General features: G+C 38.9%; 1 protein-coding gene across 7 annotated transcripts in view; it reads left to right on the top strand.

The window, feature by feature from the left end:
* Positions 1-23,878, top strand: part of gtdc1 (glycosyltransferase-like domain containing 1) — a 360,673-nt gene that overhangs the window by 274,352 nt on the left and 62,443 nt on the right. For 6 of the 7 annotated variants that reach the window (XM_060827108.1, XM_060827115.1, XM_060827112.1 and 3 more), the window contains 3 exons: positions 3,721-4,065; positions 8,705-8,814; positions 9,475-9,619. In XM_060827108.1, the coding sequence (XP_060683091.1) occupies positions 3,721-4,065; positions 8,705-8,814; positions 9,475-9,619 (600 nt within the window). The remainder of the gene's footprint in view (positions 1-3,720; positions 4,066-8,704; positions 8,815-9,474; positions 9,620-23,878) is intronic. The other variant, XM_060827116.1, reaches the window with a different exon arrangement.

Genomic DNA, 23,878 nt, shown 5'->3' on the forward strand with positions numbered 1-23,878 from the left:
GGACCAGATAGCCAATGGGCTGAGAAGTGGCAGATGGAGTTTAATTCAGATAAATGCGAAGTGCTGCATTTTGGGAAAGCAAATCTTAGCAGGACGTATACACTAAAAGATAAGGTCCTAGGGAGTGTTGCTGAACAAAGAGACCTTGGAGTGCAGGTTCATAGTTCCTTGAAAGTGGAGTCGCAGGTAGATAGGATAGTGAAGGCGACGTTTGGTATGCTTTCCTTTTTTGGTCAGAGTATTGAGTACAGGAGTTGGGAGGTTATATTGTGGCTGTACAGGACATTGCTTAGACCACTGTTGGAATATTGCATGCAATTCTGGTCTCCTTCCTATCGGAAAGATGTTGTGAAAGTTGAAAGGGTCCAGAAAAGACTTACAAGGATGTTGCAGGAAGAGGCTGAACAGGCTGGAGTTGTTTTCCCTAGAGCGTCGGAGGCTGAGGGGTGACCTTATAGAGGTTTACAAAATTATGAGGGGCATGGATAGGATAAATAGCCAAAGTCTTTTCCCTGGGTTCGGGGAGTCCAGAACTAGAGGGCATAAGTTTAAGGTGAGACCTAAGGGGCAACATTTTCACACAGAGGGTGATACGTGTATGGAATGAACTGCCAGAGGATGTAGTGGAGGCTGGTACAATTTGCAACATTTAAGAGGCATTTGGATGGGTATATGAATAGGAAGGGTTTGGAGGGATATGGGCCGGGTACTGGCAGGTGGGACTAGATTGGGTTGGGATATCTGGTCGGCATGGACGGATTGGACCGAAGGGTCTGTTTCCATGCTGTATATCTCTATGTCTCTATTTACAAGGATGTTGCCTGGCTTGGAGGGTTTGGGCTATTGGGGAAGGCAGAATAGGCTGGAGCATTGGAGGCTGAAGGATGACCTTATTGACATTTAAAAAGTCCTGAGGAACATGGGAAGGATGACTAGCCACAGTCTTTTCCCCAGGGTATGGGAGTCCACAGATGGAGGCAATAGGTTTAAGGTGAGAAGGGAAAGATTTGAAAGGGACCAAAAGGCAACGTTTTCACGCACTGAGCTGCCAGACGAAGCAGTGGACAGGCAGGAGGCTGGAAGAACACAGCAAGTCAGGCACCATCGGGAGGTGCAGAAGTTGACATTTTGGGTGTAAGCCTTCTTCAGGTGGGAGTGGGTGTAGGGGGAGCTGCAGATAGAGCATGTGGCGGGGGCAGGGTGGTGAAGTGGGGATAGGTGAAGAGAGGCAATGGGTACAACCTAGTTGGACAACGGGAGGAATGAGTCCAATTGGTGGCAGGGAGAAGTAGAAGTAGAAGAGATGGGGGAGGGGCTGGGAAAGGAGTCGGGGAGTGGAATGGGAATTAATTCAAAATTGGAGAAATCAGTGTTGAGTCCTCTGAGTTGTTGGCTGCCCAGGTAGAAGATGAGGTGTTATTCGTCCAATTTGCAGTTTGGTTTGTTGTGGCAATGGAGGAGGCCAAGGGTGGTCATGTAGGAAAGGAAATGGAAAGGAGAATTCAAATAGGCGGTGACTGAGAGGTCTGTCAACCCCTCTGGGCTTTGTTGTGATGCTCAGCGAACCATTCCCTAAGTTTACGTTTGGTCTCCCTGATGTAAAGAAGACCATATTGGAAACACTTGGTGCAGTAAAGTGGGTTGGAAGAGCGGCAAGTGAACCTCTGTCTCACCTGAAAGGACTGTTTGGGGCCCAGAATGGATGTGAGGGGGTGTGGTGTACCAGCAGGTTGTGCATCTTTTCCAGTTGCATGGAGTGGCGCAAACCAAGGACTGTCAAAAGCAACGGTCCTTGCGGAAGGCAGAGGGCACTGGGAAGAGGTAGATGTTCTTGGTGGTGGGGTCTAATTGGAGTTGGCGGAAGTGTTTAAGGAAATGTGTTGTATGTGGAGACGGTGGAGTGGTAGGTGGTGTCAGATGCAATTGCAACATTTAAAAGGCATTTTGATGGGTACGTGAATAGTAAGGGTTTGGAGGGATATGAGCCAAATGTTGATAAAATGGGACTAGATCATTTTCGGATATCTGATCGGCATCGACAAGTTGGACTGAAGGGTCTAGTTCCATGCTGTAGAGCTCTATGACTCTGATTTCAAATAAAAGCCACCAATAAAAGTTTTATTTATTCAGGTTGGTTTACTTTTACGTTGTTTGTTATGTCAAACAGGAGCCAACATCTACATCCATCTTCTGTTTCATTGGTATATTTCCCATTTGGTGCCATAACCAAGGCAGGTATGAGGGACTTGAATAAAGTCAGTTGGGTCCATATTTTATGGATGTTTCAACTACAACTGAATATATTAATTATGTACTCTTTTACAAAAAAAGACCAAAAATGTTGAAAAAACTTTAAATAAAAAGCCTTATGAAGGAAAATTATAATAGTTTCACAAAGTTGGCCCATGCATTCAGAGAATGATTTGGAAGTTTCCAGGCATCATTCTTGTTTGAAAGTATGTATATTTTAAAACAATCATCTTATTGTTTTATGTTTGTTGCAACTGGAAAGAGTGAAATCTTTTAATTTTCCTCCATATTCAGTCTCACACAAACACACATTCCACAAATAATCTAGATGCAGTTATGAGAATCTGGAAGATTGTGAACGTCCCCTAAACCTACACATTGCAGATAAAGAACTACCACATTGGTTAATGGGCAGTAGCTATGACTCTGCAAATTTTTCCATAAGAATTGTTTCTAGAATTTAAAATGTTTGGTATAATCCTAAAAGTGGATTTTAACCAAACACTTGCTTAGAAAGTGCATTCAATTCCATGTCAGCAAACAGAATGGCATGACAACCTAACCTGCTTAACATCTAAAGTAACAATACTTTGTGTATTAAGTTACAATCCATCCATTAGACAAAAAAAAAGCAGACTTTTCCATGTAATCAGTTCAGTAGAAATGCCAGTTCATTAAATCCTTTTGTGCTATTTCCCCTTATCCTACAGAATGTCATCTCCTGGATACAAGCCTGACTGTAATCTTTAACAGAGTGGTTAAAGTATGTATGTCCTACATCTCCATTGACAAAGATGCTGAAATGAAATGATTAACATGACAAAGATGTTCTTATAAACACTGCTCCATGACAATGACTGTTAACTGTTTTGACAATGACAAAGCAATTCTGGATCCAGCACCAAAATAATACAAGTTGAGAATTTCACTGTTCTCAGAATGTAGTACTTGGGTTGTCTAACTTTGTATAACATATTAATGGTATAATTCTGGTGTGTGGTGCTGGGTATTTACTAATGTTCAGAACATGAATTCAGGAAAACTGCACAGCAAATGCTAAATTTATTTGTTTTTCGTTATTACATACTCAAACAAATGTGGAATATTTCCGTGCAGTATTCAGATGATTGCAGTAGTTTTAGCTAAGCTTTTTGATGTCAGCATCAAAATAACATTTGCATATAAATGCTTCATTCGTCTTTTTTTAAAAAGATTATGGTCAACCTGAGATCAATACTTTGAGCTTCTTACAGGTCTCCATAAAACATTCAACATTACTTTACAGAAATTATTTGAAATGGAATGAATTATTTATCCATTTGTACTGACTTTTTTTTGCTTTACATGCTAGAAATAATTTCTGTACTGCCTTCCTTACTCTGCTTCTTGTAGTATTGTTTGTTACACTTGCTCTCCCCTCATCCCACCTCCATCTAGCTGTTGTCTTACAATGTGACCTTTTTTTTTCAGATTTTTGCCAGCACATAAACTTGGACGTGATCTGCTGATGACTGATATTCAAGACATTGAAGATGGTAAAGCAGATGATGGATTGATGAGAAACAGTTTTGCGTGTCTGAACCCTGTTCCTACCGCAAAACAGGACACTAGAAATCAAGAAGGACTATCAAACATATCAGACTCACTGGAAGATCTAAATTCCATCAGAAGAACTGAAGGTACAAGTGCTTATCATGGAGAAGATATGGAACATGTGGCCATTAACCCCTGCAGTATGTTGGGTGGGAGTGGAAACTTGGAAGAAAATTTCAGTGCCCAGCATATGCCTCTGCATATTGTCTGGCCCCATAGGTGGTAAGTAATAGACATTTGAGATAATCTAGCAAGTTAGTTCTCCTCTGCCTTTCACCAACCTATTCTAAATGTTATCATTGACAATGTCCAATTTTGTAAGATCTTCTAATCAGAGCAGAATCTACTGGTCAGATAACTGTCACCATTTTTGTGCTTGAAGTTCAGCTTTCAGTGCTGTTGGGGACACCTAAATTGGGATTTAGGGGGTTTGCAGTGGGGATAGAAACACAGCTGATGATTTTCTAATGGTGGAGATGAACATTTTGTTCCAGTTATCTCTTAGCTTGTTTAATCTGCATATAGCCTGATTAGAATTCACTTCATTCTAGATTATAAGTAATTTTTAAGAGAAGCTTGTTGTGGGTGTTGTTGGGGAGAGATCAGTAGGTCAGGTGTTCATTGAGCAACTATTTGCAACTGAAGTAATAAGTATGCACACTGACAAAGTAAATTGTATTAATACAGATTTGACTTGCAGTAAGTAAAAACTCTGCTTTCAAAGCTGATCTGCAGCAGCTGGTATCTAAAAGGATTTTCATCTTTGACTCCAGGGCTTTTAGAACCAAAATGTGACATTTCTGGTGATATAGCATAAAGCTTTATCAGGAAAGAATTGCCCTAAAACTAGTTTACCAATCATGTTATCATGTAATTTATTTATTGTAAAAGTTAGTGTTTTTGTATTTTCCATTTTCAATGATACCAAGCTGTGAAATGTTCAAATTGTACTCACAATCTTGATCCATGATAAATATATTAGCCCATGCTTTGTATTTATGGTTCAGAATTTTAATCACTACAGCTCGAGTGAAGGCAAGCAGTTCCTGAAATAAAATTAATTTGTCCTTAAATAACAGTGGAGATGCAGAGGTTACTGAGAGAAAAGCATGTTTCAGGCAGTCTTTGAATTCAAAGAAATGCATTAATTTTTAGTAGCACTTCAGGATATGCAGTATAAATGTAGAAAAGTGAACTTAATTTGGTATGAGTTATTTATATTGTGGTTTTATCAAATGATCTAATCAGAGATAGATATTTTATGTTGAGATTAACATATAGAATAAAATTGCCCATCACCAATCAACATTGCTATCATTTTCTCTGCTTTTTTACATAAAAACCAACAAAGTCAATATACTTTTGAGAATTTTAGAAAAGAACAAGCAAGAAGCACAAAAAATGACAAAAATATCAACCTAAGCTGTTTGTTGCCTTTCCCTAAGTGAGCTATGTCAGCTTTCTTGGCCCACATCTGATAGATATTTGTTGTATAGACAGCAAAAAAAAATCAAACTCTAATACTATTGTGTGCACATAACCATCTGTCACCAGTAGCCTGGAGATGAGAGGAAGATTACGAGGAATAAACATTGAGCTGCAGAGCATTGGTAAAGCCTTCAGGCAAAAACTCTTGTGGGGACATCAAAGACATTCTAATTCCAAGGCAGTCAAGGATTACAGTTTGTAACCTATGCTGACAACAGATAAATGGCAGGCAATATTGTGCTTGAGCTGTTGGGTCTTGCATGGAGTATTGATGATGATGTTATCTTGCGGGATGGACTCTGTTGGGATAATTTCATGATAAAACACTTCAAATGCCACCCGGTTCTGTGCACTTGCTGGTTGGTTACTTTAATGTCAGGTTTGTTAATTAAGGGATACAAGAGACCAGAAACGGGAGGAGGAAAGAATTTGTAGATTTAATCAGAAAGTTGCTGTTGAAGAGAGGGGTGTGTGTGTGTGTGTGTGTGTGTGTGTGTGTGTGTGTGTGTGTGTGTGTGTGTGTGTGTGTGTGTGTGTGTGTGTGTGTGTGATTAAAAAAGGACAAGAAAATAAATCAAAAAGCAAACATGTTTGCAATATTCAAAAATAGACTTGAGAAAATTGCCTTTTTATATATATATATATATATATATATATACATCTGTATTTTCTTCATTTCTCTTTTATCCTTCACCTGCACCTTCACCCACATTTCTGCCCTCTCCTCTTTCCGCTCGTGGTTTGAGAGACATTTATTCAAAAAGTGAGGAAAGGCAGTGCTGCTTATGTTACCATTTCCATGGCAACAGATTTATTTATTAGGACCTGAGATGACATGTGTTAATGTACCACATACCTGCTGATCGGCAAACTCTTCTATTTCAGCTTGAGTTGACAATTAAGTCCTGGACAGATACAGCCAGGGGTTAATGTTACTCATTAGGAGAACTAGGTCATTACTGGGAGATCAAGGCACTTAAGACAGCATGGGGGAAAAATACTAAATTCAGCATCTTGGTGAATGCAGCTCATACATTAATTAACCTCGCTTTCCTTGGTGAAAAATTCTGTTATCATACATGTGCACTACCGTACACCAATTAATTGCAAAAGCTAGTTTACCATCATCCCTTCAGTTGTCTTTTCTTCCTGCACAGGAGTTCCATTATTTCCTGCAAAATTCTAATGTCTATATGATGAGTAAAAAGGGTATTAAAATTAAGAAGGGAATCATCATGGAAATCAGCTTTACCACAAGGGAATGGACAAATAAGAGCTTCTCAAATTAAAATAAATAAGCTCTGTTAATACCACACCTTAGGAGCCTAATATGGACCCCTCAGAAATGGTATAGTTGGAGGTGCCGCTTTTGATTATTATTAAAATGTAACATAGACATTTGACCTTCAGCAAAAAGCTTTTGTAGTCTAAATCCACGGTCCTTGTAAATGGTGATGTTCCTGCTGCACACAAAAGAATTAGTTTTATATTTATAAAGCAGATTATACAATGAGTTTGGACTAACCTTCCAGACTATATGATTACATTTACTCCTGCACAAGCGTGTTTGCACAAACATGTACATCCAGGTTGTTCTGCCAAAACACACGATTCGTTGACGCGAATTCACTGTAATGCGATTGGCAAACTTTTAAATCGTGTGTTGACTGTAACATGATTACATCGCCAACCCTTTAAGAGCTGTTTCTAAAGCACAATTACTCTCTGATGCAGGATTGCACAAGAAGACAACCATCGCGTTAATGGAAGAACTACCCGTATATAAAATGTAAATGATTATCTAATGCGCTATGCACACAAAAAGCAAGTTGTGTATTTAACTTTCATTTAGAAAGCTCTACTGTTGGAGATTTCTTTTGAAATCAAAGTTCACTGTCCCAATATGTTATAGATTTAGGATGTTTGGAAAGTTTGCTACAATCAATAATGGATGCATGTGGCAAACCAGACAGATGGCACTCTGAGAGTTAACCTGAACTTCATGTGTCTTGGACAAGTGCTAAAATAAAGAGAGTTAATTTGTTCTGATTGCAGGATTGATTAATATTGTGATAGAGAACTACACAATAAAACTGTGAATCCATCCTACACTAATTAGCACTTGAATAAAAAAAATCACCAAGGTTAAAAATTCTATTGAAACCCAGTATTTGTAATTAAAAGGGGTGCTGTTTTATTGGAGTCATCTTTTCTTAAAAGTAATCTGCAAGAATGTAATGTTGCTAAATTATTGTTTTGCCTTTTTTATTTCGTGTTTGTCATAAACTCTGTCATTTGATAGGTTTTCTCTGCACTTTATCCTCACGATTTTGTGTAAATTGAAAATAGTAAACTTTTTGTACCAGTGTTGATTCAACAAGAGTAATGGTCGCTGGAGCTGGAAAATATTGATGTTAAATATGCATAACTGGTATCAGCCAGCATGAATCATTCTGGTCACTAAAAGCATAGACAGCCTTGTTAAGTAGCCCAGGACTATTCAAAGGCTATTTCATATTCATAGTCTGATATAACATTTTTGAATTGCCTTCAATGTTAACTTTATTACAGCATCTATTTTAACTCTGAATGTGCAGTAGAGAAATGTGGCAAAGAGAATTCTGACTTTTTTTTGAAAAAGGGATTTTTGGTTAAAGTATTGAACTTGGAAGATGAAATTTGACTATGTCATTAAGAGGACTGCTGAGTCACTATTGGCCCATTTTGCATCAACATTGTATATCCTTGATTTCTTTACATTTTTCATATTTGAAACAAAATATCGAATTAGGATTAATCTTAACATTTCAGTTCTTTCCTGTGATTTAATTTATGGGAGGGTGGTCAGGCAGATGGGAGAATTTTTAAAAAATAGATAATCCTGATGACTTCATAAGGGGCACCAAGCTGGAGGAGTTACTGAGCTTGGCAGTGTGAGGGAGCTAAATTAACATCAGCAAAAATGCAGTCGTTAGTGCAGGGTGCTTCAGCAATCTTGTCATTTCAACTATGTGTACTAAGTTCTCTCCCTCACAGTGGCAATTCATACCTTCTTTTAAACAATCATTCCAGTATTGTTGTGAATGCATAATACTGGTGTGTTTATATTACAAACAAAATAATATATGTATATCAAATCTGTACTAATATATGTAAAGCATTAGATGTCATTCTTGTTAACTGAGCCGTCCTTTCAAAAGGTTAAAAATAGAAATCATCCTGCTAGCGCTCCAAAGTAAGAGACTTGAACCTGAATGGCTGAGGTATTTTTAACACTCTGTTCAGAATTATGATTTGTCATGAATTATGACAGAGTGGCTCTGATTTAACTCGTAAATTCCACTTATGATTCGCAACTCTGTTTTATTTCAAGGGAACATGACAAGGACCCTGAGTTGTTCTTCAATACACTACTGAAGCTAAAGGAAAATGGGCTAACTTTTAAAGTATCTGTCCTTGGCGAGACCTTTATGGAAGTACCAGGTATTGCTTCTGTAATGAGTAAAAGATCTGAGTTAGTAGCACTCCCACCAACATCCCCCCCACCCCGAATACTCCCCTGGCCAACAAATTCTAGCACCTTTGGTGTTATAAAAGCCTCTGTCGATTTCACAACCCTTTTTGTTGTTGTTGAGCATTTTTTTTCCACTTCTAAATGCCTGGAGTGAGCATCATTCATGGATCATTACTTTCCAAAGAAATTTAAGCATGGAATGCCATTTAATTTTTCCGAATGCAGTCCGTCATTAGGAAACTTAGCTGTCACAGTGATGCCATTTTTGGTGTGATGTTTTTGTTGCCTCATTTCTTTTAATTTTATCTCCATTAGCTTAATTCTTTTTTAATATTTTCATTTAACGAACTTTACAGTCCATTTTGTTTCACTGTCTGCTAAGCGAGTTTTATGAAGCAGACAGTTGGCTTTTCGTAGGGGGAGGATGTCGAGGCGGGCCTTGCTTCTGTCAGCTTTTGCACCTCAGCATTTGGTTCTGCTTCCTTGCCTTGATTATACAAGCAAACAACTCTGAGAAGTTCTATAAAATAAGCAGAAGCTAATTAACCTGAACTTCAGACGAGGCAAAGCTGACATATGAGTTAATTTTGCACCATATTGAATTGTTGAATTTTTTTCTCTCATTAAAGACATCTTTGCTGAAGCCAGAAGGGAATTGGCTTCCTCTGTTGTACACTGGGGCTACCAAAGCAGTAAAGACGACTACCTCAAAGTTCTGTGCATGGCAGACATTGTCATCTCAACAGCAAAACATGAATTCTTTGGAGTGGCAATGTGAGTGTTTCTTTATTAGTTAATGCTAATTACTGTCAACTGAAATGCAGATCTCCCCAAACATTTGAGACAGAAATGATTTCCTTAGAAATCAATTTACCAGCTTCCCTGTTTCTTTGAAATTAAAGCGACTGTCACGCTATTTTGTTTTGTAAATATTGAAAAAGGAGTCACAAAGCATGAAAAAAATCTGAAAAAATAATTTTTCATCCATCATTCCATGTATGGTCTTTTTGTAATATTTATGATTTGTGGTGTATCTCATGTACATTTTTAACATGTCGTTGGTAATGTAACATAAAATATGGGTTACAATAGCTCACTGTGAGGATCATTTTAATCTGATCTGCTTAGTATAACAACATTAGCATTTTCATTTAATTAAAGCATCCTGAATACAGCCATGTTTTAATCATACAGCTTTTATTTACTCTTCTTTTGTGTCATTAATAATTAACATTTTCTTTAACTTAACAGAAGTGAAAAATAATTATAAGGTCATATTCCAAGAATTTCAATGGTTTTGAGAAAGGTGCTATCAATAAGTAGCATTTTACTTTCCAACCGAAGTTAGGTCTTGCAGAGCTATGTTATTAGCGTTTCACTTAAAAACAAATAACATTCCACATATCAGAATGATGACTGCTGGACAATGTGACTGTCTGCCATTGTCTGCAGTGAAATAATTCAGTGAACAAAAATGATCAGCTAATTAAATATAAGATCAGAATCCCAATAACTATTTGCTAATAAATTACAGGAATTCAAGGGATCTTTATATTAAGATTCATAGACTTAGCACTCTTGAAAATAAAGGTCACATTGTTGCTTTCTTGACACACAATCAATATTAACTCATTCAGTAGAAAAAATATCTGCATGTCTAGAGATGCATACTATTAATGTAGCATCTGACCAGGTAAAGGAATTGGTAAGAGCCAAACAGTTTTTTTGAACGCCAATTTTATTAACTATGGCAATACAGATGAAGATGTGATAAAGTTGTTTAGTTTAAACAGCAAGTAAGGAGTTGTCCCTCATGCTCCCCTCAGTCTCCTCTCTATGATTGCATACTGTTATTGACATGGTTGCCATCAGCAGTTTCACATATGCACTCAGACATAAAGCCATTAAAACATTGAAATAGTAGTAAATATTGCCCTGCAGCTCATTACAACCATATTACCTGTGAGAGGAATTGGCTCGGTTTTTGTTGGCTTGTTTCATACTGTATTTTATTTATCTGTGTGACACCTGATAATTCAACCGCAAATATTTCGATTGAGCATTGGGTCTTAGCTATAACCACAGGTCACATCAGAGTGCAATGCTGAATATTAATCATCGAGCTATGTGGCAAAATAAATACGTAAAATAAATTCTAATTAGACAGCTTGAAATAAAAATGAAAATATTGAAAAATTATTATAATGTGCATATTTTATAACATCAACATGTGGCTCAAGTATAGTAATTTAGTAACTAAACTATTCCTCATTTAATATCCCTGAACTCACTTTGTTGTTTATTTCCCCAGAAACCACTTCTCTCAGTTATATATCCTATCCAATTGTTATTCTTTTTCATCTTTCAGATAATTCTTTTCTTTTTAAATTGTCTTTCATACACATGATATATATGATTGTTGTAAAAACAAATTATGAAAGCACGCTTGTTGATGCAAGAGGAATTGGCTAATTAAACTTTAACCAGTGCCAACAAAATAATTAATAAGTAGAAAGTATCTTCAAAAGCTTTTCACAGGATGAGTTGCATTCTGATTTTATTCCCTGACCCTTTCATTGTCAACTCTCCTTAAATGTTGTGAGGATAATCTCCTGTTATCATCCCAGAAAATTTGCAAGACACTAATCCTGGGTCTGTACTTTTCACCACTGAGGACTTAAATTTGAACTTCGTAAGGAATAGTGGTGATGATGGTTCCACGTGAGTTGCAACCTTATTAAATACATAATAGTCATGAATCTGTGACTGACTGGTAAATATTTAGCAGTTTCAGTTGTAACAGATTCATTGTATTGATACAGTAGATTTTTTTCCTTGAGCTGTATTGCTGTGATAATAAAGTCTGCTCTGAAGTTTACTATAATGCAAAGCCAAGCAATGAGACAGATTTTGGAATCATAAAGCCATAAATTTTGCATATCTGTGAAAGTATATTTGTTGCTCCAACCATGAGATCTGCATATGAAGCCCCTCTTTCAACTGTGCCTTTGGCCAACTGCTGACAGTCTATATAATTGTATCCAATCATCCATTGTCCAATGGTCTTGTCCAAATTCCATAGCCTCTAGAATTTAAGACTAAATCCTTCCGAAATAGCATTTTGCATATTGAGAACCTCAGTTTCTCAGTGTCATAAGCACATAGTTTATCAAAACAGCTGGTAATTCTGCTCCAAAATACAAAGCCATTTTATTTTGGGGTTTAACATGTAATTAAGCTTTTCACTCATGTGGAAGATGAAATGCCTTTGCCAAAGTGATTTTTTCCTGAAAAAAAGTACTCCAAAATTTCATATTTTGAAAGCTTAAAATTAAACAACTCAAGATTCTGCATTAACATTCAAGTCTCATTAATGTGCATTTTGATGCACCTTAACATTTTATACTTTCTTTCAGAGGAAGATATTCTCCTGAACTTTAGTGGGAGTTGAGTAGAACTCAAACGCTCATCCAACATTATCCAAGTTAACGAGATTTGACTGCACTGTCAAAGTAGAGAGTCATGTTTGAAACATGCATTAACTAAATAGAGTCATGTTTGAAACATCATTACAATTAAATTTGATATACAACCTGATATTAAAAAGTAATATCAAATGCAAGATGTGCTTGACAGGAATAAGACCAGTTTTAAGCAACATTAAAAATTGCATTAAAATGACATATTGGCCTCCATTGTTCATTAGATTCAATTTTCTTTTGAAATTTAAACCTCTTTATTGCTGGGACTGGTTACAACCTGATGTACAGGCATTGTTGTTGTGATATTTGTCACTTACATTCATGGATCAAATTGCAAACTTTAAAGCTGTTCTCTCACAGCAGAAAATCTGCATATTTGCTTGTAACACAGCTACCTTAATTTTGGAAGTTCCTCTATTTTCTGGATCTAATGTGAAAAGACACTATCATGGATCTTCATAATATTTTTGTAACTCATTTCTCAGGGTTTATTTTGGTAACAGAAAGACATCTGAGGTAATGAGGTTATATTGAAAATGGGCTGGCTGCATGTTAGTCAAGTCTTCAACAATGTAAAGGGTATACTCTCTTGAGTATAAATTTATGTGGTATTACGATCGCAGCTGATGTTATGACTAGAAAAGTTACATCCCATATTGAAATTGGAATTGGAAAAGTTTATCAATTTTTCTTCCAATTTCCACCCCACTCTCACCTTAATCTGGCCCATCTCTGATTGTTCCCTTCCCTTCCTTCTCATCTCTGTTTCCATTTCTGGGGATAGGCTAGCCACAATATCTACTACAAACCAACTGGCTCCAGTTACCTTGACTATACAACATCACACTCTCCTTCCTGCAAAAACTCTATTCCATTCTCCCAGTTCCTTCATCTCAGTTGCATCAGTTCTGATGGTGCCAACTTCAAAAATGGGGCATCCAACATACCCATCTCAACCAAGGATTCCCTTAGTTTAGAGGGCCCTTAGCTGAGTCTGATCCAGCTCCCACATTTTGGCCCTCATCCCCCCTCTCTCCCTTCCCACAATATCAATAGGGTCCGTCTTGTCCTTACCTACCATTCTTATCAGCATCGACATCCAGTGGATCATTAGCCACCATTTCTATCACCTCCAGTGGGATGCTACCACAAGTTCCATATTACCCTTCCTTCCTTTGTAGCCTTTCACAAGGACTGTTCCTTCCAGTATGCCTGGTCCTCTCCTCCTCCACGCCCAACATCACTCCACAGCACCTTCCCCTGTATCCCCAGAAGATATAACACCTGCATATTTAGTTCCTCCCTTCTCAGTATTCCAGGTGAAGCAACACTTTACCTCATAGAGTTATACAACATGGAAACAGACCCGTCTGTTCAACCCATCAATGCCAATTAGATATCGTAAATTAATCTAGTCCCATTTGCCAGCATTTGGCCCATATCCCTGCAAACTCTTCCTGATGCCTTTTCTGTGTTATCATTGTACCAGTTCCACTACTTTCTCTGGATGCTCATTCCATACATGCACCCACTCTGTGTGAAAAAGCTGCCCCTTGGGTCCCTTTTAAATCTTTCCCCTCTCACGTTAAACCTATACTTTCTAGTTTTGGATTCCCCTCCCTGGGGAAAAGATCTTGACTATTCACCCCATCCATGCTCCTAATGATTTTATAAACTTCTATTAATCTAGTTTATGGTATTCGCTACTCACAATGTGGTCTCCTCTGTTATGGGGAATTGCAGTTTCGACTGGGTGATCATTTCACAGAACACATCCATTCTGTCCACAAAAAAAATCCTGAGCTTCCAGTTGCCTGCCACTTCAATACACCACCTTATTCCCTGGCCAACATCTCTGTCTCAGGTTTGCTGCAGTGCTCCAACAAAGCTCAATATAAGCTGAAAGAACAGCACCTCATTTTCTACTCAAAATCGGGTCTCAATGTTAAGTTCTACAATTTTAGGGCGTGAGCACCCTTCCCCACGCTTTCCCCACCCCCAACACACTAGGCCTTGTTATCACATGTCTGCTATTACATACAACCCATTGTTGGCCACCAATAGTCCCTATTCGCAGCTATTTATTATCCTAGGCTGACTGCTATCCACTTCTTTGTCTGTCTAACTGTTTTTTTCACTTCAGGGATCTATATCCAACATGTTTACTCCTTACTCTCCCTCCCTTTTCTGCAAAAAAAGATTTCTTCCAGCTACCATCAGTTCTAAAGAAGGGTCACTGGACCTGAAATGTTAAATCTGCTTTATCTCCACAGGTGCTGGTAGGCATGCTGAGTTTTTCCAGCAATTTCTGTTTTCGTTTCTGATCCCATACTGAAATGTAGTTTGACAGGTCATATTTTGTTTTATTTTGGTTTTAATTAAGCAATCTCTTCTCCAGATTTTTCTTTCACAATAAAGTGAGCTTATTAACAAAAAGGAGAGAGGTGTCAGTGGGGGAGCACTTTGGGGCCAGCGACCATAATTTCATTCGTTTTAAAATAGTGATGGAAACGGATAGACCAGATCTAAAAGTTTAAGGTCTAAATTGGAGAAAGGCCAATTTTGACGATATTAGGCAAGAACTTTTGAAAGCTGATTGGAGGCAGATGTTCGCAGGTAAAAGGACGGCTGGAAAATGGGAAGCCTTCAGAAATGAGATAACAAGAATCCAGAGAAAGTATATTCCTGTCAGGGTGAAAGAGAAGGTTGGTAGGCATAGGGAATGCTGGATGACTAAAAAAATTGAGGGTTTGGTTCAGAAAAAGAAGGAAGTATATGTCAGGTATAGACAGGATAGATCGAGTGAATCCTTAGAAGAGTATAAAGAAAGTAGGAGTATACTTAAGAGGGAAATCAGGAGCGCAAAATGGGGACATGAGATAGCTTTGGCAAATAGAATTAAGGAGAATCCACAGGGTTTTTACAAATATATTAAGGACAAAAGGGTAACTAGGGAGAGAATAGAGCCCCTCAAAGATCAGCAAGGTGGCCTTTGTGTGGAGCCACAAAAAATGGGGGAGATACTAAATGAATATTTTGCATCAGTATTTACTGTGGAAAAGGATATGGAAGATATAGACTGTAGGGAAGTAGATGGTGACATCTTGCAAAATTTCCAGATTACAGAGGAGGAAGTGCTGGATGTCTTGAAACGATTAAAGGTGGATAAATCCCCAGGACCTGATCAGGTATACCCGAGAACTCTGTGGGAAGCTAGAGAAGTGATTGTTGGGCCTCTTGCTGAGATATTTGTATCATTGATAGTCACAGGTGAGGTGCCGGAAGACTGGACGTTGGCAAACATGGTGCCACTGTTTAAGAAGGGCGGTAAAGACAAGCCAGGGAACTATAGACCGGTGAGCATGATGTCGGTGGTGGGCAAGTTGTTGGAGGGAATCCTGAGGGACAGGACGTACATGTTTTTGGAAAGGCAAGGACTGATTCGGGATAGTCAACATGGCTTTGTGCGTGGGAAATCATGTCTCACAATATTGATTGTGGCAGGTGGGACTAGATTGGGTTGGGATATCTGGTCGGCATGGACGGGTTGGACCGAAGGGTCTGTTTCCATGCTGTACATTTCTATGACTCTATGAGTGAAGTTAAAATAGAATAAACCAATTTGACCACTTCTAATACAAATTCAAGGATTTTTAAACACACAAGCAAAATATAATTCCATTCATTCTAAAACACTCCTTCGTAAAGTAAGAAGAAAAATAACTTTTGTATCGTGCCCAAAACATGCCCATGGTACAGTATCTAAAACACTGCTTGGACAGTACTCACAGAAAAGTCCCTGTGACACCTTGATAGGTTTTCAACTTCAAGCTAGCTGCAGTTCTAGCCTTATTTTGGAACTATATATCTAAATCTTTCAAAATTTTCAACTGCTAACAAATGTCTTCCTATTCTTCTCCAGTCTATCCAGCAACTGCAATTCCTCTTCTCTGAAAACACCATCATTAATCTTATTTTCTGAATCTTGTCCAAAGTGTCCATGACCTCCTTAAAGCACGGTGCCAAGAATTAAACTCGATTGGTTGGATTTTATGAGCCATCTATGAGTGGGAACTCAGGTGGGTAAACTGTAAAGAGGGTCATAGTGCTGTGGGTGGCGTGCCTGATATGGCCCAACCTCACTTGCATGGCTGCAATTTTACATTCTCTGATGAAGAGCTTATGCCCTAAACAGGATTTTCCTGCTCCTTGAATGCTGTCTGAACTGCTATGCTTTTCCGATGTCTCACTTTTCAACTCCGATCTACAGTCCTCACTTTCTCTGTGCAGTTTTACAGATGGAGGATGTGCCATCAGTCAATTCCTTCTCCTGCCAAGGTTCCTTTGTTTCTCAGATTTAACTCTTTGTGGTAGAAGCATGTGCTCATCATCTAACGCAGCAATTCTGATGTGAGCTTGCAGGCTGCTGGTTAGTGAAAGGAGTCAAGATCAACTGGAGCACGCTAACCACCTTCTGATAGTTATTCCTCTTTGCCCATCTTCCTCCCTTCCCCTCTCCTACTGGGCTGGGGCAAAAGCAAAACATCCTGGAGAAACTCACCAGATCTGACAGTCTGTTCACTTTCGAGTTCAATGTAGCTTCATAACTGTACTTCGATTTCCAGAAGGCACTTGATAAGGTGCAACATAAAAGATTTTTGAGGAAAAATATAAGCACATGTGTATGGAGTAACATATCGGCATGGACAGAAGAAGGGCTAACTAGGAAACAGAGCAGACATAAATGGATCACTTTCTCATTGGTGAGATGTAATGAATGGTCTGCCACAGGGATTATTGCTGGGGTTTCAACTTTATTTAGTTTATATAAATGACTTAGGTGAAGGGATTGAGGCTAGTATTGCTTATTTTCCAGTTGATGCAAAGATAGAGAAGTAACTTGTGAACAGAATGCAGGATGGTTACAAAGGGATGTGGATAGATTAAGTGAAAGGCCAAAGATCAGGCAAATGGAGTATGAACTTAGGAAAATGCTAATAGAATGTTATTTTTTGCAAAGGGAATTGAGTACAAAAGTAGGGAGGTTAGAATTCAGTTATGCGGGCACTGTACTACCTCTAGAATACAGTGTATAACATTGGTCTTTTTATTTAAGAAAGGATTAACTGCATTGGAATTAGTTCAAAGAAGGTTTATTAGATGAATACCTGGAATGGATGAATTGTTTTATGAATAAATGTTGTCAAATTAGAATTTATAAGGATAAACAATGACATGATTGAAACATATAGGATCCTATGGGAGCTTAGCAGAATGGATGTGAAAAGGATTTTGTTTTCATATGAGAATCTAGAAGCAGGCATCACTGTTTAAAAATGATAGCCTGCCTATTTAAGACAGAAATGAAGCACCTGTTTTAGGTGCAATCTAGAATGAGAAAAGTTTTAGGATTAGGGGTAGCAGATTTAAAACAGACATTAGGAGAAATTACTTCTCTCAAATGGTTGTGCATCGATGGAATTCACTTCCCCAGCATGTGCTGGACACCCAGACATAGAGTAAATTTAAAGAGGTGCTTTAATTATTAATGGGTGGAAGGATTGTGGAGAGCTGGCAGAAAATTAGAGTTGAGGCTGAGAAGTGATCAGCCATGGTCATATTAAATGGGGAGCAGTCTTGAGGGTCTGATTTGACTAGTCCTGCTTCTGGTTATTCTGTTTCCAACAACTGCCATATTGTTTTTGTATTCTCTTTAAATACTTGAGGATGGGATTGAACCGGGTTGAGTTGCCAAGCTCATGCTTGAAAATGAAATACTATTGATGCTCACTGTCAAAAGGCACAAATCATGGGAATTAGCCTGTTGTTTGTGGAAACAGGACCCCCTAAGAATTTGGTGCTATTAAAAAAAGAGGAAATTATGGAATGAAACCAAACTGTTCTCTCATGTAGTTTAGTATTAGTTCGATCAGCATTGGTGTAATATGGAGAGGAGTTGGCTTTTCATTTCTTAATGATTAATTATTATCCTGATAATGTACTAATAATAAAATGTAATTTATTCATTTATTTCAAAATGAAATTCCACACAATACATGAAATGCTAGTCAGTAAGTATATCGGGTGAGCCAAAGGGCATAAAGAAGTTTGGTATGGAACTGGAGATGGATATTTTCCAGATGCATTGGTGAAAGATACAGATTTCACTGCTGAGCTTATATTGTGTGTCCTTCCTAAGAATAGGAAATAGGTTGTCTACCAGAATTATGGCACTTTGTTGCAAGTTTTTAAGAAGTTTCTAGTTGGAATCTTTTAGGGGTCTGAGCGAAGTAAACTATGGCAACATTATTTAGGTTCCTCATGGTAGCCTAGTTAGCAAGGCTAAATCACATGGAATCCAGGGAAAACCAGCCATTTAGATGCAGAAATAGCTCGAAGGTAGAAGACAGAGGGTGGTTCTGGAGGGTTGCTTTTCAGACTGGAGGCCCGTGACCAGTGGTGTGCCACAAGTGGTGAGTCCACTGCTTTTTGTTATTTATATAAATGATTTAGATGAACATCGGAGGTATAGTTAGTAAGTTTGCAGGTGACACCAAAGTTGGACATGTAGTGGGCAGTGAAGAAGGTACCTCAGAGTACAACGAGATCTCGATCAGGTGAGTCAATGGGCCCAGGAATGACAGATGGAGTTTAATTTAGATAAATGTGAAGTGCTCAATTTTGGAAAGGCAAATCAGGGCAGGACTTAGCCACTAAATGGTAAGGTCCTGCGTAGTGTTGCTGAACAAAGAGATCTTGGAATGCAGGTTCATTGTTCCTTGAAAGTAGAGTTGCGGGTAGATAGGATAGTGAAGAAGGCATTTGGTATGCTTTCCTTTATTGGTCAGAGTATTGACTATAACAGTTGGGAGGTCATGTTGCAGCTATATATGACATTTGTTAGGCCACTTTTGGAATATTGTGCGGAATTCTGGTCTCCCTCCTATAGGAAGGGTACTGTGAAACTTGAAAGATTTCTGGAAAGATTTACAAGGATGTTGCCACAGTTCGGGAGTTTGAGCTGTAGAAAGAAACTGAATCGTCTGGGGCTGTTTTCCCTGGCTTGTTGGAGGCTGAGGGGTTTATAAAATCATGAGAGGCATGAATAGGGTAAATAGACAAGGCCTTTTTCCTGGACAGGGAGAGTCCAAAACTAGAGGGCATAGGTTTAGGATTAGAGGGGAAAAATTTGCAAGGGATCTAAGGGGAAACTTTTTCATGCAGGGGGTGGTGCATGTTTGGAATGAGCTGTCAGAGGAAGTGGTGGAGGTCGGAACAATTACAACAATTAAAAGGCATTTGGATGGGTATATGAATAGGATGGGTTTAGAAGGATATGGGCCAAGTGCTGACAAATGGAACTAGATTAATTTAGAATATCTGATTGGCATGGATGAGTTAGACCAAAGGGTCTGTTTCCATGCTGTACATCTCTATGACTCTAATGACAGAATCAGCCAAGATGTCTTGCGATTTCAATCCTTACGTCAGGAACATTTGGCTCTAACTTATATTCTTTTCACCAGGGGCATATCAGGTTCCTCATTAGGCAGCAATGAGTTGGTAATCAAGAGGGGTTATTGCTTGTTAAGTGCCTTTTTGACAGCCCAAATTACCTCATTGACATTCAGCTTTCTGCCTTACCAAACATAGCCCACCAGCTAAATGGTGAGAAACTTGACATAGAAATGAAAGAGGTTTCTGGTGAATTCAGTTTGATGCTTGTTCCAAAGAACCTCCATGTTAGCTATTGGTCTCAGGGCACTTTCCATGGACAATGTCATCCATTATGTGCTGACCTCTGAGAACTGGCACTCTCTGATCCACTTATAATATGCTTCTGCACTTCAGTGTTGCATCTTGGGCTGCACTGGCAATTATCATTGCAATGCTGCTGCAGGGACACTGTGCACTCAGGGTCATGGACTGGGTCAGGCTATCTTTCTGAGTGCTTTGTTCACTCTCATAGCACACAATCACTTTGAACCCTGCTGTGTATTGCCTTGCCTTTGTGCATCTTAGCCCCTCAGCCAGATCTATCAGGTTGTGAGCAGGCCTCAGTCAAGTTGAGAGGGATAGATTTCACTTAGAGTGTTCCAGAACAGTAAGTGAAGGAAAGCCTTCAATACCAGTAGAGGGATCTGCAATTGGTCCAGTAGCAGCTCGAGATGATCAGAGTCAGACCGCTCATCAGTGGGTGAGGAACTGAATGCCAGACAGCCCTGAATGTTCCTACTGTAAAATGGGCATTATCCTCCTGGAATATTAGAGAGGCAGGAGTTAAGGGAGATGACAGCAAGTGGCCCAGCTGTTAGCTTTGGTGCAGGTGGGGAGGTTTACTGCACAAGTGAGTAGGTAGAGCAGTCCGTATACAGAGTTAGTGATGTCAAGGTTTGGGATGGGTGAATGCATGAGATGTTGCAGGCGTTGGTGAGAGTGTAGAGCATAAGTCTTGGCGTGAGGTAGGCACAGTAGCAGAGTTAGAGAGTGGTGTAAGAGAGAAGATAGTGGCACCTAAGAAGACAGAGAGAGTGATCTTCCTATTGTACTGGACATTCCTCCAGACAACTGAGATTGCTTTAACCTGGATGTCAACCTCAGACCAGGCTGTCTTGAACTGATGCCATGGTCTCCACTCCTTGTCCTGTTGTAAAAGGAAGGTCAACCAGAATCTTCACATTGCAGTACCGATTTCCCCATCTGCCATGTCCAGTGCAAATTTCAGGAACCATGGAGACATCTCTGGACTAACAGTGCTTGCCTGGGTGTACGATAGGCACATAGGTTAACATGGAATTTTGTGATATCTGCTAATTGGTGAGTTGTTTCAGGAATGGCCCCTCTTACAATAGGACTGGAATCAGACTTTTTTTCATTCGGCCATGAATTTCACTGTCATCAGGAGTATTCTTCCTGCACGTACCTTATCTAGTCCTGTTCGAATTTTATAGATTTCTATGACATTTCCCCTCATTCTTCTGAACTCCAATTAATATAATCCTAACTGAGTCAATCTCAATTCATATGCCAGTGCTGCCATACCAGGAATCAAAGTAGGCCTGTTTACTTTAGAATTTACAAGTTTAAAGAATGATCTGATTGAAGTCTTCAAGATATTAACAGGAAAAGGCAGATTGGATAATAGTCTCTTTCCACTGGTTGGAGATTCTTGAACTAAGGGACATATTCTGAGAATTAATGAGCACTTCTACAAAGAGTGGTAGCTGTTTGAAACTCTCTTTCACAAATGTCTTAGATACCTGATCAGTTGTCAATTTTAAATTTGAGACAGATAAATTTTTAGTCAAAGTGTGGCACTGGAAAATATACAGAAGACGAGACAGCATCTGTGGAGCAGGAGAGTTGATATTTCGGGCATAAATGAAGGGCTTCTCGACTTTTCTCCTGCTCGGAAGCTACCTGACCTGCTGTGCTTAGTCCAGCATGACACTTTTCGACTCTGACTCACCAGCATCTGCAGTCCTCACTTTCTCCTAATAGAACAGGACATTGGTTAGGCCACTGTTGGAATATTGCGTGCAATTCTTGTCTCCTTCCTATCAAAAAGATGTTGTGAAGCTTGAAAGGGTTCAGAAAAGATTTATAAGGATGTTGCCAGGATTGGAGGATTTGAGCTATAGGGAGAGGCTGAACAGCTGGGACTGTTTTCCCTGGAGCATCAGAGACTGAGGGGTGACCTCATAGAAGTTTACAAAATTATGAGGGACATGGATAGGATGAATAGGCAAAATCTTTTTCCTGTGGTCGGAGAATCCAGAATTAGAGGGCATATGTTTAGGGTGAGAGGGGAAAGATATAAAAGAGACCTAAGGGGCAACTTTTTTACGCAGAGGATGGAATGAGCTGCCAGAGGAATTGGTGGAGGCTGGTACAATTGCACCATTTAAGAAGCATTTGTATGGGTATATGAATAGGAAGGGTTTGGAGGGATATGGGCCGGGTGCTGGCAGGTGGGTCTAGTTTGTGTAGGGATATCTGGTCGGCATGGACAGGTTGGACCAATGGGTCTGTTTCCATGCTGTACATCTCTATGACTCTATAACTCTAGTGAATGAAAATAGTGTTTCGATCTAACTTTTCAAATGATAGTTCAAAAATGTGTAAATTTCACTGTTTTGATTTGCAAAGTACCTTTTTATTCAATGTGAATGTTAATTTTATGCTTAGATGACTTATCCTGAGGATTTTACAGGTAAAAATAGTTATAAGTCAACAAAATACTAACTTACAAAAACCATTGGTATTTGTATATTTCTTAAAATAATGAAATGTCTCAAGATATTTCATGGAAGAATTATGAAACAAAATGTCACTGAGCCGCATGAAATTAAGCAAATGATAAAATCTTGGTCAAAGAAGCACATTTTAGAGAAATGTCTTAAAGAGGAGAAGGATATTGTGAGATAGAAAGGTTTAGTGCCGAGTTTAATGTTGATGCAGCTGATTGCACAGCTACCACTGGTAGAATAATTACAATCAGAGAATGTTGAGGCCAGAATTAAAAAGTGCAGATATCATGGAGGATTACAAAGGAGTGGTGAGCTATAAAGGGGTTTGCAAATACGGATGTAAATTTTAAAATCAAGGTGTTATTTCACACCAGTGTGATGGGTTACAGGATTTGGCGCAAGTAAGAACATGGTCAGTAGATTCTTTTTACAGGCAAAAAACAGGGTACCATTTGATGTAACAGTTCATTGAGAATTCAGTGTTATTTACAGTGATATTTCTGGTCAGCTTGTTGAATCCCAAGTAATTCCAAGGTTGAATGAAAGTTTCTGATTAAGTGAATAATATAATAAAAAGTATGACTAAATCAAATAAATGGCATTTCCTTCATAGAGTCATAAGATGTATAGCATGGAAATAGACCCTTCGGTCCAACTTGTCCATGCCGAACAGATATCCCAAACCAATCTAGTTCCACCTGCCAGCACCTGGCCCATATTCCTCCGAACCCTTCCTATTCATATACCCATCCAAATGCCTTTTAAAATGTTGTAATTGTACCAGTCTCCACCACATCCTCTGGCAGCTTTTTCCATACACATGCCGCCCTCTGCTTGAAAAGGTTGCCCCTTAGGTCTCTTTTATACCTTTCTCCTCTCACCCTAAACCAATGCCCTCTAGTTCTGGACTCTCCCACCCCAGGGAAGTGATTTTGTCTATTTATTCCTAACCATGCCCCTCATGATTTTATAAATCTCTATAAGGTCACCTTGGCCTACAAGGGAAAATAGCCCCAGCGTATTCAACCTCTCCATATAGCTGAAATCCTCCAACCCTGGTAACATCCTTGTAAATCTTTTCAATAGGAAGGAGACCTAAATTGGACACAATATTCAAACAGTGGACTAATCAATATCCTGTACAGCCATAACGTGACCTCCCAACTCCTGTACTCAGTACTCTGACCAACGAAGAAAAGCATACCAAACGCCTTTTTCACTGTCCTCTCTACCTGCGACTCCACTTTCAAGGAAGTATGAACCCAAATTGCTCTCTGAACTAAAGGACAGATGCCCCTACC

The sequence above is a fragment of the Hemiscyllium ocellatum genome, chromosome 7 (genome assembly GCF_020745735.1).
Source record: "Hemiscyllium ocellatum isolate sHemOce1 chromosome 7, sHemOce1.pat.X.cur, whole genome shotgun sequence".
NCBI classification, from domain to species: domain Eukaryota; kingdom Metazoa; phylum Chordata; class Chondrichthyes; order Orectolobiformes; family Hemiscylliidae; genus Hemiscyllium; species Hemiscyllium ocellatum.